The 13,390-nt window shown below is 39.9% G+C and overlaps 1 protein-coding gene across 1 annotated transcript; it reads left to right on the top strand.

The window, feature by feature from the left end:
- Positions 1 to 6,808: 6,808 nt before the first annotated feature.
- Positions 6,809 to 12,138, top strand: LOC309436430 (carboxymethylenebutenolidase homolog; the record flags this gene model as incomplete). The annotated part of the gene is made up of 5 exons (XM_082045595.1): positions 6,809 to 7,014; positions 7,680 to 7,787; positions 9,649 to 9,791; positions 10,206 to 10,297; positions 11,959 to 12,138. The coding sequence occupies 5 exons, from the start codon at positions 6,809 to 6,811 to the stop codon at positions 12,136 to 12,138; spliced, it is 729 nt and encodes a 242-aa protein (XP_081901721.1).
- Between the last annotated feature and the right edge of the window lie 1,252 nt (positions 12,139 to 13,390).

Below are 13,390 nucleotides of genomic sequence, written 5' to 3'. Positions count from 1 at the left end.
CAAATCAGAGAATTCCTGGAGACTTCTTTAATGCCTTAGGCAAAGGCAGCCACGAACTCCAGAGTACAATTCTAGGTAAATAGTAAAGAACAAAATCTTAAGTGTGAGACTAGTTTTCCACTGATGACAACAAAAGCATCTGTTACATATAAACCTCCTGCCAGGACTTGATAAGCAATAACAAGAGCTGGCAAGATTTCCAAGGGTCTTATTCAAACACTGACTAGAGGCTGAAGCCAGAAACCTGGAAAATGAAACCAGATTTGTTAAACTATATTTCTTCACTCCCAAGTGATGACTCAGTAGATACGTTTAGGTACACAGCCTTTTAATGTACAGAAACAGAAGCCACAAACCCAGCTCCAAATTACAGGCCCGCTAATTAGGTCCTCTCCTTTCAGTGAAGTCATGTGAGAGGGACTCGCTATGCTCCCCTCCTGTAGCCGTCTGAATCCCAAGGGATGCTGCTTGCTCTCAGGGCAGGTGCTGGGTACAGAGCCCTCACTGGCATTGCAGCTGGCCCTGCAGAGCTGCGCTGTTCTGACCCAACCCACCATGCTTCTCCACTAACTCTTCCTGAGACCCTTTCCACCTTTCCTCACCAGGTGTCCTCAGCAGTGGTAACCCCTTAACAAGGCTGCTAGAGCTGCCAGGAGCTATGCAACAGGAGAGGAGAGGCTTGACATCCCTCTTGCCTCACCTGCAGCTTCTAGGCTGTGTGCAGAGCATCACTCATCATAGGATCTTTGAACAGGTTTTTCACAACATAAATATAACGTTTGTAATGATTTCAACTTTCTGACAAGTCTGTTGCTACCAGCAGCACTCCAAATACTGTACCAGGTGGTGGTAAACAGAGCATGTTTAAGCCTATCCATTGGTCTCTCCATTGGACTCTTTCACTTCTGCACAAGAAGCCAGCAGAGCACTTGCTTTTCTGCGTTTTTATCTATCAGCAGTTGCCTTGGAGAGAATATCTTTCTCTTTTGCCTTAGGACACAGGCTTGCATATCCTAGGATGTTATTTCTTATGTTAACATACAGCCATGAGGATTTACTTTGGGGTTTTATTCCACACCCATTTCTGTAAAACCAGGAGCAATTGGAGGAGTACTGGTGCAAACCTTCAGGAAAAAAAAAAAAGTTAAAACCAAACAAAAAACAACTGTGTGTTTCAGGTGAAGGAGAAATTTTACCACTGTGTGTTTGAAGAAGTGAATCTGTTGTGCTCATTCCAACCCTTGTCTGTCGTCTTCTATTTCCTTACATTTTTTAAATGTATAAGTTGCTTGAGACTGTAGGAAATGCATATGCGTAATGAACTCCATAATCCTGAGTTCATTACAGAGGTGATTATATGTTACAGGGAAAGAGACAGTCTCTTCAGGTATGGGAGTTCTAAATGATTTGAGGTTTGCAGGCCAAACATAATCACAGTGTGCAGGCAAAGGCTTGTGTTACAGCAGAGCGAGTCCTTTGCTCTCCTTTCACCCTAACCACCCCCGATTGGAGATGCTGGGCATGAAGACGGAATTTACAGTCATGAGATGCACATGAGATCAGATGTCTGGTTCTGCTGGCCTGATCTGTTGCGCAGGGGACTGTAGCTCGGTTGGACCCAAGTCCTGGCGGTGCAAGGCAGGAAGAGAATACTTCAGTCTTGTGGATCTGAGTACAGCATGCCTACCCAGGTGGGGTTAGGCAAGCTCAAGCAAGATGCCGTAAATGTCAAAGTATAAACCGCATCTTTTCAGCGAAGTCTCCCCAGTCCCTCCCTTGCAACACAAGCAATCTTTTTAATGGTTTCTTGTACAATCGTGATGTGCAAAGATACTGACAGGTATAACAGGGCAAACTCCCTCTATCTAGTTATGACAAACCTTAATTTTGAGTTGCGTGCAGCTCCCACAACACACAGAGGTGGGACTCATCTTGCTTGACTGATGGTGCACTCTGCACAGGAATCTACACCTGCACTAGGTGGGTAGGCTGCCATTAAACTCTGTGACCAGCCTAGCTGGTGGCATTGAGGGGACTATCCATTTCATTCTAAAGAAGACACCCATAGAGTGTGAATCATATTGTAAATCTTGATGACAACTGTGGGAGTGTAGACACCTTGCTGACATAGACATCCTCGTTGTAAATGTCCAAAGCTTGGTGAACTGAATCAAATCGTCACCTGTTTTACACAGTCCTCAGATTACACAGTGGTCACTACCACACAGAATACTGCTGAGGATCTACAGAGTGACTGTGGGACTTGTTTGCCTTATATACTTAAGATCTAAATTTCTTTATTCACCTTTGACTTGAAACAGCATTGTCATTTTCTTTAAGCTCTTTTGTCTCTTTCACTCCTCCCCCCAACATGCACAAACACACATACAAACCACGTGCACACACAGAGAAAATTAAAGCTATAGTGGATATCAGCCTGAGGGCTAAGCTAATGTTCCTTGCATACAAGCCCATTATGGAAATAGGATCAGAAAATTTCAAAGAGTCACCATCAATAACAAGCAGCTCAGACTCAGATATTTCTAACTTGTTGAAAGCAAGTCTAATCAAAAATAAGATGGAACACTTTCGGACTTGTTGGGAATACTTGTGGGCGTGGCTGTAATATGTTTAATCTGTGCTAGGGAGACTTCCATAATGTTTTTGTGCTGCAAGTTTACCAAGACAGATTCATCTTAATTCGGCACAAATTCCATTAAAGACATTTATTATGGACAGTAGAAGTGCATGAATATGCTATATGAAAATGCATTTCTGAATTTAACAATGCCTCAGCAAATGTACCACTGATGCTAAATGTCTCAGCTATAAATGCTGAGGTCAAAAGATTCTGCAGTCTATTAAATGGCTACATCACAAACATCATTTGTTTTCTAGTGTACTGATCTGGAAGGGAAATTTTCCCAAAAAACTGAAGTGTGCCAATAAGAACATTCAGAAGCCTTGTTTCAACTTCTCTACTGTTTGTTAGCAACGACACATATTTAGAGAGATGAAAAAAATAAGTGCAGCGTAGTGTTTCTGTGTATCTTGCTTTCCAAACTCCTTAAATAATAAATAAATAAAAGGTGGAGTAAAAGGTGATTGATGTGCAGCCTACTGCACCCTGCCTCTCTGCATGATTTGTCCCCACCCCTTCCAGTCTGGATGACTCCTGTGCTAAGCCTCTCCTCCTCACCTCCCAATCCCAAAGTCTGCAGAAGAGTTGAAGAGCACGTGGAAGTCGGATGAGAAGCAGCAACAGCACAACTGTCAGCAGAACTGGTTTTCTTCTTCTTGCGTTTAGAGAAATCTAGCTGGTATCTCTCTGAGCAGAAGCAGCAAGCTGGTTTAAAACAGGATCCTGCACTCCAGGTATGTGATGGCAAGCTGGTCCACAAAGATTGAGTTGTCAGCAGAGACAGGCTAGCTACTTTAGCTGTTTTGAAAGGGAGAAATCTGAAATTGCTAAGCAGTTAGCTATAGCTTTTTGAAAAGGCACAAAACATTCAGCAAAAACCCACTCATTTAAAGAGAGACTCTAGTTTTTGTTTCAGTAAAAATATGCACAAAAACAAGTGTTAGGGAGTGGATAAAGTGAAGATAAAAGGTGTCAACTCCAGAAAAGACTGGATTGTATTTTGAGTGTTTGCTGCAATCTGTGTCACAGCAACACTTCTGAAGACAGTGGTAACCATTTTATGTCCATCAGTAGCAAAATGACTTTAAAGGACCATAATAATTTATTTTGTCCTTACGGTAATTAATTCCCATTCTTTTTCTTATTTGGTCCATTGGAGCACTTACTGTTGAATTAAATACTGCTAGAGTTTAAAATGTTATTGCTGGGCCCAGGAGAAGAGCAGAGATGTCATATCTTGGCATCATCAGTCCAACATGCTGGCAAAAAGCATGGAACTTTGAGATTATGTGCTTATACTTACTTTCTGAGAAGGGGGGATTATCCTTAGGGCTATCTTTGCCCCTGTTTTGCCTGATTGTTTTTTAAAGATTTTCAGCCCCACTTCCCAAGTAATGATTTGTATTTTCCTGTAGAAAACTAAAACTCTGCAGGATTTAACCATGTGGTTTGTTGCTCCCTAAAAATGTAGTAGTTCGGGTCTGTTCTGCCACCCAGGGAACCCACCTTTGCCTTGTGATAATAGTAAATAACTCTTATCAGTCTTTATGTTATTGCACAAAAAGTAAATGGTACTGAGAAAACCCAAGGAAGAGCAGAACCACCGGTAAGCAGTAGAAGCTATAAGGCGGCCTTCCCTTAATGAGCAGAAAGATGTCAGCAGACTCAGGATAATACTCTTTCTTTCCCTACTAGCAGCAGTCAGTTTTTCCTCTGTTCTCAGTTATGTGCCAGGCCCCGTGTCTCTCCTGTACTGGAGCTCAGCGATGAGGAAAGGGGCGTAAAGGTGAGATTCTGCTTGTTTGGAACCGTGCCATGGGGAAAGCAGGAAAAGGAAAAGTGTAAGGATGTAATTAGTGGGAAGAGAGAATGAGGTGAGACAGGAAAGGTAGGAAATATCCTGGCTTGTTGCTTTGACACACAGTGTTGTGTGGGACAAAGCGGGCGGGAACAAATAAATCTTCTGACTAAACAGGATCCTATCAAAGACTTCTAAGCAGTTCAGGTGTGGCTGACTATTTACTAACGTTCTCCACAGCCTGGTGCCTGGAGGAGAGCCAGCTGGCTAGGCATCAGTCAAGACAGGCCAAAGAAATGATTTATGTGAAGTAACTAACAGGCAGTAAGTAATAGGCAGTAAGCTGTTCCACAACTATTGCAAAATTTAATGCCTCCTAAACACAACTTCCTTGTGGGAACACCATAGGTTGTGGCCTTCTGAAGGAAAGACCTTTGTGGGGTAAGATTGTGGCTGCCATCTCAGAAGCCAGTGGTGTTAGCTGTCTTTGGGAGTGTCAGTGAATTCTCCAGGTAGCCTCTTGCACATTGACAAGCTCATTCATCTTAGGTTAAAAAAAAGAAGAGGTAGGAAGTACTTTTGCATAAATGGACATCTCTCAAGCATGTTCAGGCCTATTACTGGGAGCTTAAACTAGGACATACTCTCCCATGCATGTTACAACTTCCACTTTCATACAATGCCAATCTTAGTACTGAAGATCAAGCTACATTACACTTTATAGCACCAACCCTGACATTCAGATGTTGAGAAAGGTGGGAGAATAATCAACAACGTTGAGCAGCTCTCAGTTATCAGCACAAGGGATTTATTCATGAAGTGAGATCATCCACCTCATGGGTATTACTGAAGCAGCTTGATTCTAGCAGTGAAGCCACATTCATGCTGTTCCTGTATCTCTACACCGTGCTCTATCAGCCAGGAATTACAGCTGTAATCAAGCATATCTGCTCAAACTCAGTGCTGGCCCTGCTGGTGACAGCAGCCCCAGAGTTGTGAGAGGATGAGGAAGAACATTGTCTCCCACATTGGGAAGGCTGATTATCTTATGTATAAGGCAATCTAAATGCATATAAAATTTGAGTGCTGTTATTGAGCCTGCGTTAATCACGCAAGCTGGGAAATGTGTAAAGCACAAGCAAGCAGTGAGTCTCTGTGGCATTGACTTCTTCAGTCTGTGTGCACCGTGGTTCCAAATAAGCCCGTGTTGCCTAGGCAAAATTTCCCATTACTCAATGAAACCTAGCTCTCTGCTGCTGTGGCTAATGGAGAGCTGAGGAAGGTTTACATTTCTAACAGAATTTACCACACTTCCATGAAGACTAGGTATCTGAAGTATGTGTTACAGAGCAAACAGAAATAATAGGCTGATGTAGAAATAATGAAGCTGCGACAGTCATAATATATATGCAGGTGTGTGTACTGTATCCTTGAGGATAAAAGTCAGTACATGGCTAGGAAATGCTACTATTAACACTGCCTCTGCAGACTTAATTTGATTCCTTGTATAAATGCATTATAACACTACTTTTAATTACAGGATCACATTCAACTTTTTGCACAGAGTCCATTCCAAGCTCCTGACACAGAAGAGTCAGAACAACTTTTGACTTTAATCTCTCTAACACAGCTACGAGCTCACTGTCTGTAATTACTATTTTTGGAAAAGGGACAAAAGCAAATACCCTCACATATTTTGAATGAGATTTGCATATCTGCTTATTTTCTTGCAATCCCTTTCAAGAGCATATGGGCTGAAGGCATTGGAACCTAATTTAGAAACCCATACTGCAGTCCTTCAACTGCGCCAAATACCTCTGCTCCTAGAACAACTGTTGTGCTGCCACCAAAACTGCAGATTAGTTTGCAGGCACCAGCACAGAGAGAAGCATGGAACACTCTGCCTTTCTGCAGCAGTTTATTTCTGTCATCCCTACCCATCACATAATTCAGAGAAACCAGCATGGGATTCCCCATGAAGATGGGTGTGATGGCCCCATACCAGGAGAAAGAGTGACATCTGAAGCCGAGTGGCACGGGAGAAAAACAAACATGACATGGGAGTCAGGACCTAACTGTCCAGGTTGCTTGTAATTTAATATCTTTGTTTTTTGGTATTTCTCTTAATTCTCAGCTTAATAACACATAGTGGGTTAAGAGCCATTATGCACTGGAACATTGCTTTTGCTTTTTTTCTACTTTCTCCTTTAGGCAAGGATGCCAATGTTATTTACAGAAGTTATTGAACTACTTTCTGCAGATCATATTTACCTTTATTTTCCCTTAATAATTTGTGTTATCAAATTATTTTTGCTTTCTTGCTCTCGTTTTTTGCCTTTTTTGTTTGTTTGTTTGTTTTAGGTTTCCAAATGTCAAATCCTTTTATATATGATACTGGGAAAAGATCTCCATATGGGTGTCTTGGACATGAAGTACAAGTTGAGCACATCAAGGCATATGTTTGCAGACCATCTTTTTTCACAGATAAAGCTGTGATTGTGATTCATGATGTATTTGGATGGCAGTTCCCAGACATTAGATACATAGTCGATTTGATTGCAGGTCATGGATACATGTAAGCAACCATCTTTCCTATCTTCCTCTTAAATGCACTGATGAATCACCAGGCCCAAAGCTTATGATGTTTCCCACACGCATAGGGCAACTATACTATCTCAGTCTGAGCGAATAAAAACACAAAGGGACAAAATGTTCCCATGAGGTCACCCAGGCTACCAAAATTGACCCATCAAACATGGCTACCTGGGCACAAAGCCACAAGGAGAGTCATGAAGTGCCAGTGTTCGTGCTTATGTGGTAGCATGGGTGATTAAAAGATAAATGTTGGTATCTATCTTTAAGTTGTATAAGCTTTTCAGAACCAAACCTTTCAAACAGTTGCTGTTGCTTTTACTAGCAAAGAGGCATATATCTGTTTAATTAAATCAGGACCGTTGCTTAATCCCTTTACTTTTGTATTAAGTATATCTAGGGAAATAATGAGTTTATCAGTAGCTTGTTGGTGGTGGTGGTGTCGATGCTGTTATTGTTGTTTTTTCCATATAAAGACATATATTTTTAGCTCTGCTGATTGCCAGAACAGGATGGGTAGAATATGATTCAGATAGTAACCATGTAGATACGTACTCTGGAGTAGAAAAGACATTAGGAGACATTTAGACATCCACAGATTCTCCCCCCCTGGATATGAAACTTGACTTGATTTCATGTCTCACACAGAACCATTTGCCCAGACTTCTTCAAGGGAACAGAACCCTGGAAATCTACTGACCACTGGGCTGACTTTGCTGACTGGATGAAAGAGCATGATCCTATGAAAGTAGACAAGTAAGACGCATGTTTGAACTTCAAAGAACATCTAGCAAATGAGGGGTATTTGTATGAAATGTTAAAAGTGGCACCTGACTGCAGGGCAAGCTGGCTGCACACACACAACTCCTTATTCTGGGTGGTTCTTCCGTGGTTCTGAGCACTGTCTTGGCTGGGATTCGGAAAGGATCATCTGCTCTGTCCATCACTGCTTAACTGTCCTCATCTTGTTTTTCTTGGCCCTTTTCTAACTATGCCACACTGGCCGCACAGGCTCATAGCCCATGTTTCACAGGCTGAGCAATACTCAGCATTCTCACCCACAAGTGCTGACTCTGCCTCCAGTTCCTCAAGATAAGGAGGAAAACTCTTCCACAACTACTCATGTTATCAGCCAGCTGTCACTTGCCCATCTTGCTTTCTGCCTTGTAAGTCATGATAGGTACAGATAATATTCTCCTGAGCAACTAAATCAAAATTTGCAAGACTGCCCCAAATCTAAGATATATCTGATAAACTATACTCTTTTTAAAAATGTCAAATAGAGTGCCCACTATTTGTAGAGCCTAGCAGTGCCTGGAACAAGGTCTCCCCGTTTCTTCAGCATCTATCACCACAGCCCAAAACTCCAGAAGATTAGAGTGAGGCAGTGACACCCTATTACTAAGCTATGATCTTTTAAGCCACAAGTAGTCTGCCGACCCTTTCAAGAGGTTCCAGCAGTCACAGCCTAACCTCAACATATTTCAGCAAAACTTTTGACCATAAAATAGCAATTTTTTTGGAAAAAAACCCAAATGACTGACACCTATAAAAAGTAAAAATCCTACTCCAAAGAGTGAGTAGATATGTGGGCACCCTCTTAGGCAATTAAGACCTCGAGGACCTACCTGTGCTGTCTTTTAAGGGTTCACCTATAGCTTCCCTCAAGGTCAGATCTGTTGTACTTTCAGAGCACAAAGACTGCAACACACCCATGACTTAGTACCCTTCAAAACAAATAAAATCTGAGAGAGATCATCCTTTCACAGCACACACATCATAGGCCTAGAACACTATCTTCTGATTGTGTCACTCTCATACTGCTTTTTTTGTCAGACTAACCAAACCTGTGATGACCACACTACTAGGCATAATATTTGAAAATACAGTTATTAGTATGTGCAGTCTGCATTTAAAATTCACTTTGAACTCTGTAGATAACAAAAAAGATAATTCTACTGAGACCTAAGAAGACAGCAATTAAAAAAAATTTCCTGCTCTGACCGACTTTAAAAATAATTTGCATATTTTTTTATTGCACATCATGTGATACCTGATTTTTTTAAACATTATAGTTACCGACAGTTTAATTTTGAGTAATTGATACTTTAGTATAGTAGTGTTATAGCGTTATTGCATGTGGGCTTGGTAGAATATTTTAGTGTTAACTCATGCAACAGGAATGACATACTCAAGATAGATCTTTATCTAAACAGCTGTAGAGATAGCACAGTGAAACTTATCTGTTCCTACAATCCATAATGCAAGATGTTGTTCTACTTGCAGATATGTCTTGTCTTTAGCTTTCCTGTCCTAGACAAAGTAATTCAATTAAAAATTTGCTTCCTTTGAAAACAATAGAAGCAGGTCACAATTCAGATAAGCATTTAAGTACATATTCCTGTACTTCCCTACACTATAACCAGAGATGTTAACTCCTGTTCAAGAACAGAAGCTGCTGCTCTGGGCTGAAATGTGTTTTAAAATATTCTTTGTTTTAAATGATTGGGAGTGCAGATGCAGAAAAATTCCTGTATCTCTTTTAATTTTTTTCTTAAATTGTCAAGTATTGATTCTGCGATAGATTCCTTAGTTTGCTTTTGTTTATATGTCTTAGGGAAACTGATGTTACCTTGAAGTATCTAAAGGAACAATGTGGTGCAAAGAAGATTGGTATTGCTGGGTTTTCCTGGGGTGGAATGGCAGCACATCACTTGATGCTGAAAAATCCTCAATTAGCCGCTGGGGTATCCCTCTATGGTAATGTAGAACACATAAAAACTTATATGGGCTCACATGACTATGTGTAGTTTGTAAGTCTAGTTACTGCTTTATAATAATTTCTGTAAACAGTCACCTCAAAGGTGAGTTGCAGATTTTAATTATGATTATTTCAGCAATGTGCTATATTAGTATCAAAATTTAAGAATGGTGGAAACCAGAAAAAAAGTTGTTTCCTTTTGCACAGAAATTTTCTAATCTATTTGTTTAGTGCTTGGATGGTGGGGAAATATATTTTCCAAATGCTTTTTTTCCCCATCAGAATAGAAACTCTCCTGATCTTAAAAAAGTATTTAATGAGTAAACCAAAGTAGAAATTTTGTCTTTTAATTTGACATTTATCTTGCCAGAATGTTAACCTCACTAACAGACTGTTTCTCAATTACATTCCAGGAATAATTAGGGACTCTGAAGAAAGATATGATTTATTAAATCCCACATTTTTCATTTTTGGTGAGAAAGACCACACTATTTCTTATGATCAGGTACGCTGTTGTACTAGAAATGTTTTTTCTTTTCCCATAGTTCTTTTATCCCAAACAGAAATCCTAGCTTATTAGAAACCATTTTCAGATAGAAAAAATCAAACAGTCTGGATTGTTTTGCTTATATGTCACCTTCCCACATGTCTTGCTTTGGTTATTCAAAGCTGCTTTTTTGAGATGACAAATGCAGTAAAGGCAAGTCGTCGGTCTCTGAGTGGCTGGATAAGCAGAGTGTGAAACTGGGCAGGGAGACCCAGCTGGTATGACCCTAACACCACAAACATTTGGATAATGCTGCTTTGGCTGAGAGAACAGGTAGTTAAACCACTGAATTTGGACTTTGAATGGATAAAAAAGTAATTTCAGCCTAGTAACCGAACTTTCTGATGATGTGGACCAATGACTAATTGTTTTTGGTACAAGAAGGCAAAATGAACTGTGTCAGAAGAGTGGATGTGAATTTTAACCAAGACGATGACAACTTATTGACTCTGTTTTGACTCCTGGCTGCCATCCATATTCTCATATAACCTCTACCGTAAGCGTATCTGAGAGGCTGGATAAATATATGGGTAGGAAACTGGTGCCCTCTTCAGTGACAGGGATAGCATTCCACCTCTAGCATAGTTTGTTATGTAGGAGTAGGGCCTAACTGAGGAACTGGCAGTGTGCTCTGGGAATGCAGAAGCCAGTCAATATTTACTTCTAATTGTGTTATTCAGTATGTTGATCTGTACCTCAAATATGTGTCTCCTCTGCACAAGAAAACAAATCATTCACTCCCTGTCCCCTTTTTATGGGTAAAACATCTTTTTCCCAGGGGCACAATTTTCATGAATACATTTCTTCCACCATGCGTTACACATTGAAACCATACTTTTTTCTCCTGAAGCTCTGTCTCTGAGCTATCTGTGCAAATTGTGTAAGAAAAAATCCTGCATTAAAAAAAAGATCCTCAAACCAAATACATTGTTTTCTGCACTGAGGAATAACGGGCTCTGTGGTTGAAAAAAAAAAAAGCAAACATGAAATAAATTACAGTACTGCCTCTAATCTGAACAATGGGTAGCATTAAGCTTGAAGGGGTAAAATAAGTGAACATTCTCCTTTTTCCCCCCTGACTTTTTAACGGAAATGAGTGCAAAATGTCTACAGATGTGTACAGGTACATAATCATATGATTGGTACTCTGTGTAAGCATATGTGTACTTATCTTCAAAAGATTCTGGAAGAGAAGTGTCTTTTATTATACAGTAAAATTTAAAAACCCTGTGCTTTCTCATACTCTATTATTAAACCTATCAAATATTTTGGGCAAAGAATCACTGAGGTTTAGGGAGTGTGTTCTCAAGATCAGAGCTGAAAATTAGGTTACAAGCCATATAAAGTCTCAGAATAAAAATGCACCTGTTCCTTTATGGCAATAAGATTTACTAAACCACCTCTGCAGTACATGTTGGGGTTCTCAGACTTAACCACACTTTTTAAAAACTTTTCTTTCTCACATTCCAAAGAGAGGTTTTCTCATCTGTTGAGCAACAGAACCTGCTTCAAGCATGGCAGTTGAGAAAAGGCGTAGATGTAGCAGTATGAGAAACAACAAGTTTGGCAAACTTAAAAAAAAAGCCACAATATAATGGAAAAAATATTTTATTTTACAGATCACCTTACTGGAGGACAAGCTGAAACAGTACTGCAAAGTTGCATATAAAATTAAAGTGTATCCTGGACAAGTTCATGGGTTTGCACAGCTGAAGCCAGAAGATATGAAACCTGAAGACAAACCTTACATTGAAGAAGCCAGAAAGGATATGATTGATTGGATTAAACAATTTATTTGACAAAGGCATAAAGTAAAACTAAGCTTCAAGATCAGTATTTGATTTAATTAATTTTTAGAGAAATTCTAGAGAAATTTTTAGAGAAATTTCTAGAGAAAACTATCTGGTTTTTAAAATTGTCAAAAAGAAAAATAGGAACATTTTAATTTATAGTTCTTAATTATTTTTTTACAAAATTTACACAAGATTATGAAACCAACGTTGGACTAAAGGACAATTCAGAATTAAACATCGATTGAATTTATCTTGCTTTGTATTTGCTTCATTATTCTGCATTATGACATCAATAGTAATGGTATATCCATTTGTCTGTGCTAGTGTGCATGACTTCATTCTGACTTTACCTGAATAGTTTCAGGATTTATTTTGGTATGATGATTGGTGGTCACATGTGTTAACACAGAAATGCCCCAGTTTTGCATATAGACTTTAATGAACTAACTACAAAGCATTTGTCTCAGGTATACTGCTGTACTGAGCAGAATTCCCCATGCATGAAACAAACATTTGGCTATGTTAAGGAGTGAGGAAGGAATGATATTGTTAGGTGGCAACCCCCAGGTATTCTCCTGGCAGTGTTGAGAAGGGCACCTCTAGTATTGCTTCATCAATGTCAAAGGAAAACATAACCAGTCCCTCCTGGCTGCAGAAGTAACACACTGTGGAAACAGTGGGTTTATTGTGCTGGTTCATGCTGTGGTGGTCAGGCACAGGGCTGACAAACACATACTTCCACTCAGTCCTGGTTACATTGTTTGCTTTACATTATAACACTATATCCCTTGTTCCTCTCTCAAGTTCTTCCCCTTTATCACTTACCTCCTCACAAGTACACAGCATATAAACAACAATAAATAGCCATGTTTACTCTTACCACACTGGCTTCAGTTTTGCTCCCCATCCCTTTTTCTTTTTTTTTAAATTCACTGCTTTGGCAATGACTTGGCAACTTGTGTTTACTCAGAGATCCTCTAAGGGACCTGCATCCCTTTTTATTTTCTTCAACATTTGTTAATCTCTTACCCTGTTTCCTTGTCAAAGTAGCCATAAATCAAGGCTACTGCATGGATCCTGCTTTCCCTTCAATATCAAGAGCATGTGGCAGTTTTGCACATCGCTATCCTGTCAGCGCAACTAATTGGTCACAGTCTGCTGGTTGCCTGCTCACCTCAACAGACTGAGGATTTTGAACTATTGCTGTGAGAAGTCACAAGCTTAAAGGCACTGTACAAACCACATGCTGCTCAGCAAC

The sequence above is a fragment of the Streptopelia decaocto genome (assembly GCF_964273445.1).
Source record: "Streptopelia decaocto genome assembly, chromosome: 2".
In the NCBI taxonomy this organism is placed as follows: Eukaryota; Metazoa; Chordata; class Aves; order Columbiformes; family Columbidae; genus Streptopelia; species Streptopelia decaocto.
Note: the sequence above shows the minus strand (reverse complement) of the source record. Positions and strands in the feature narration are given on the sequence as shown.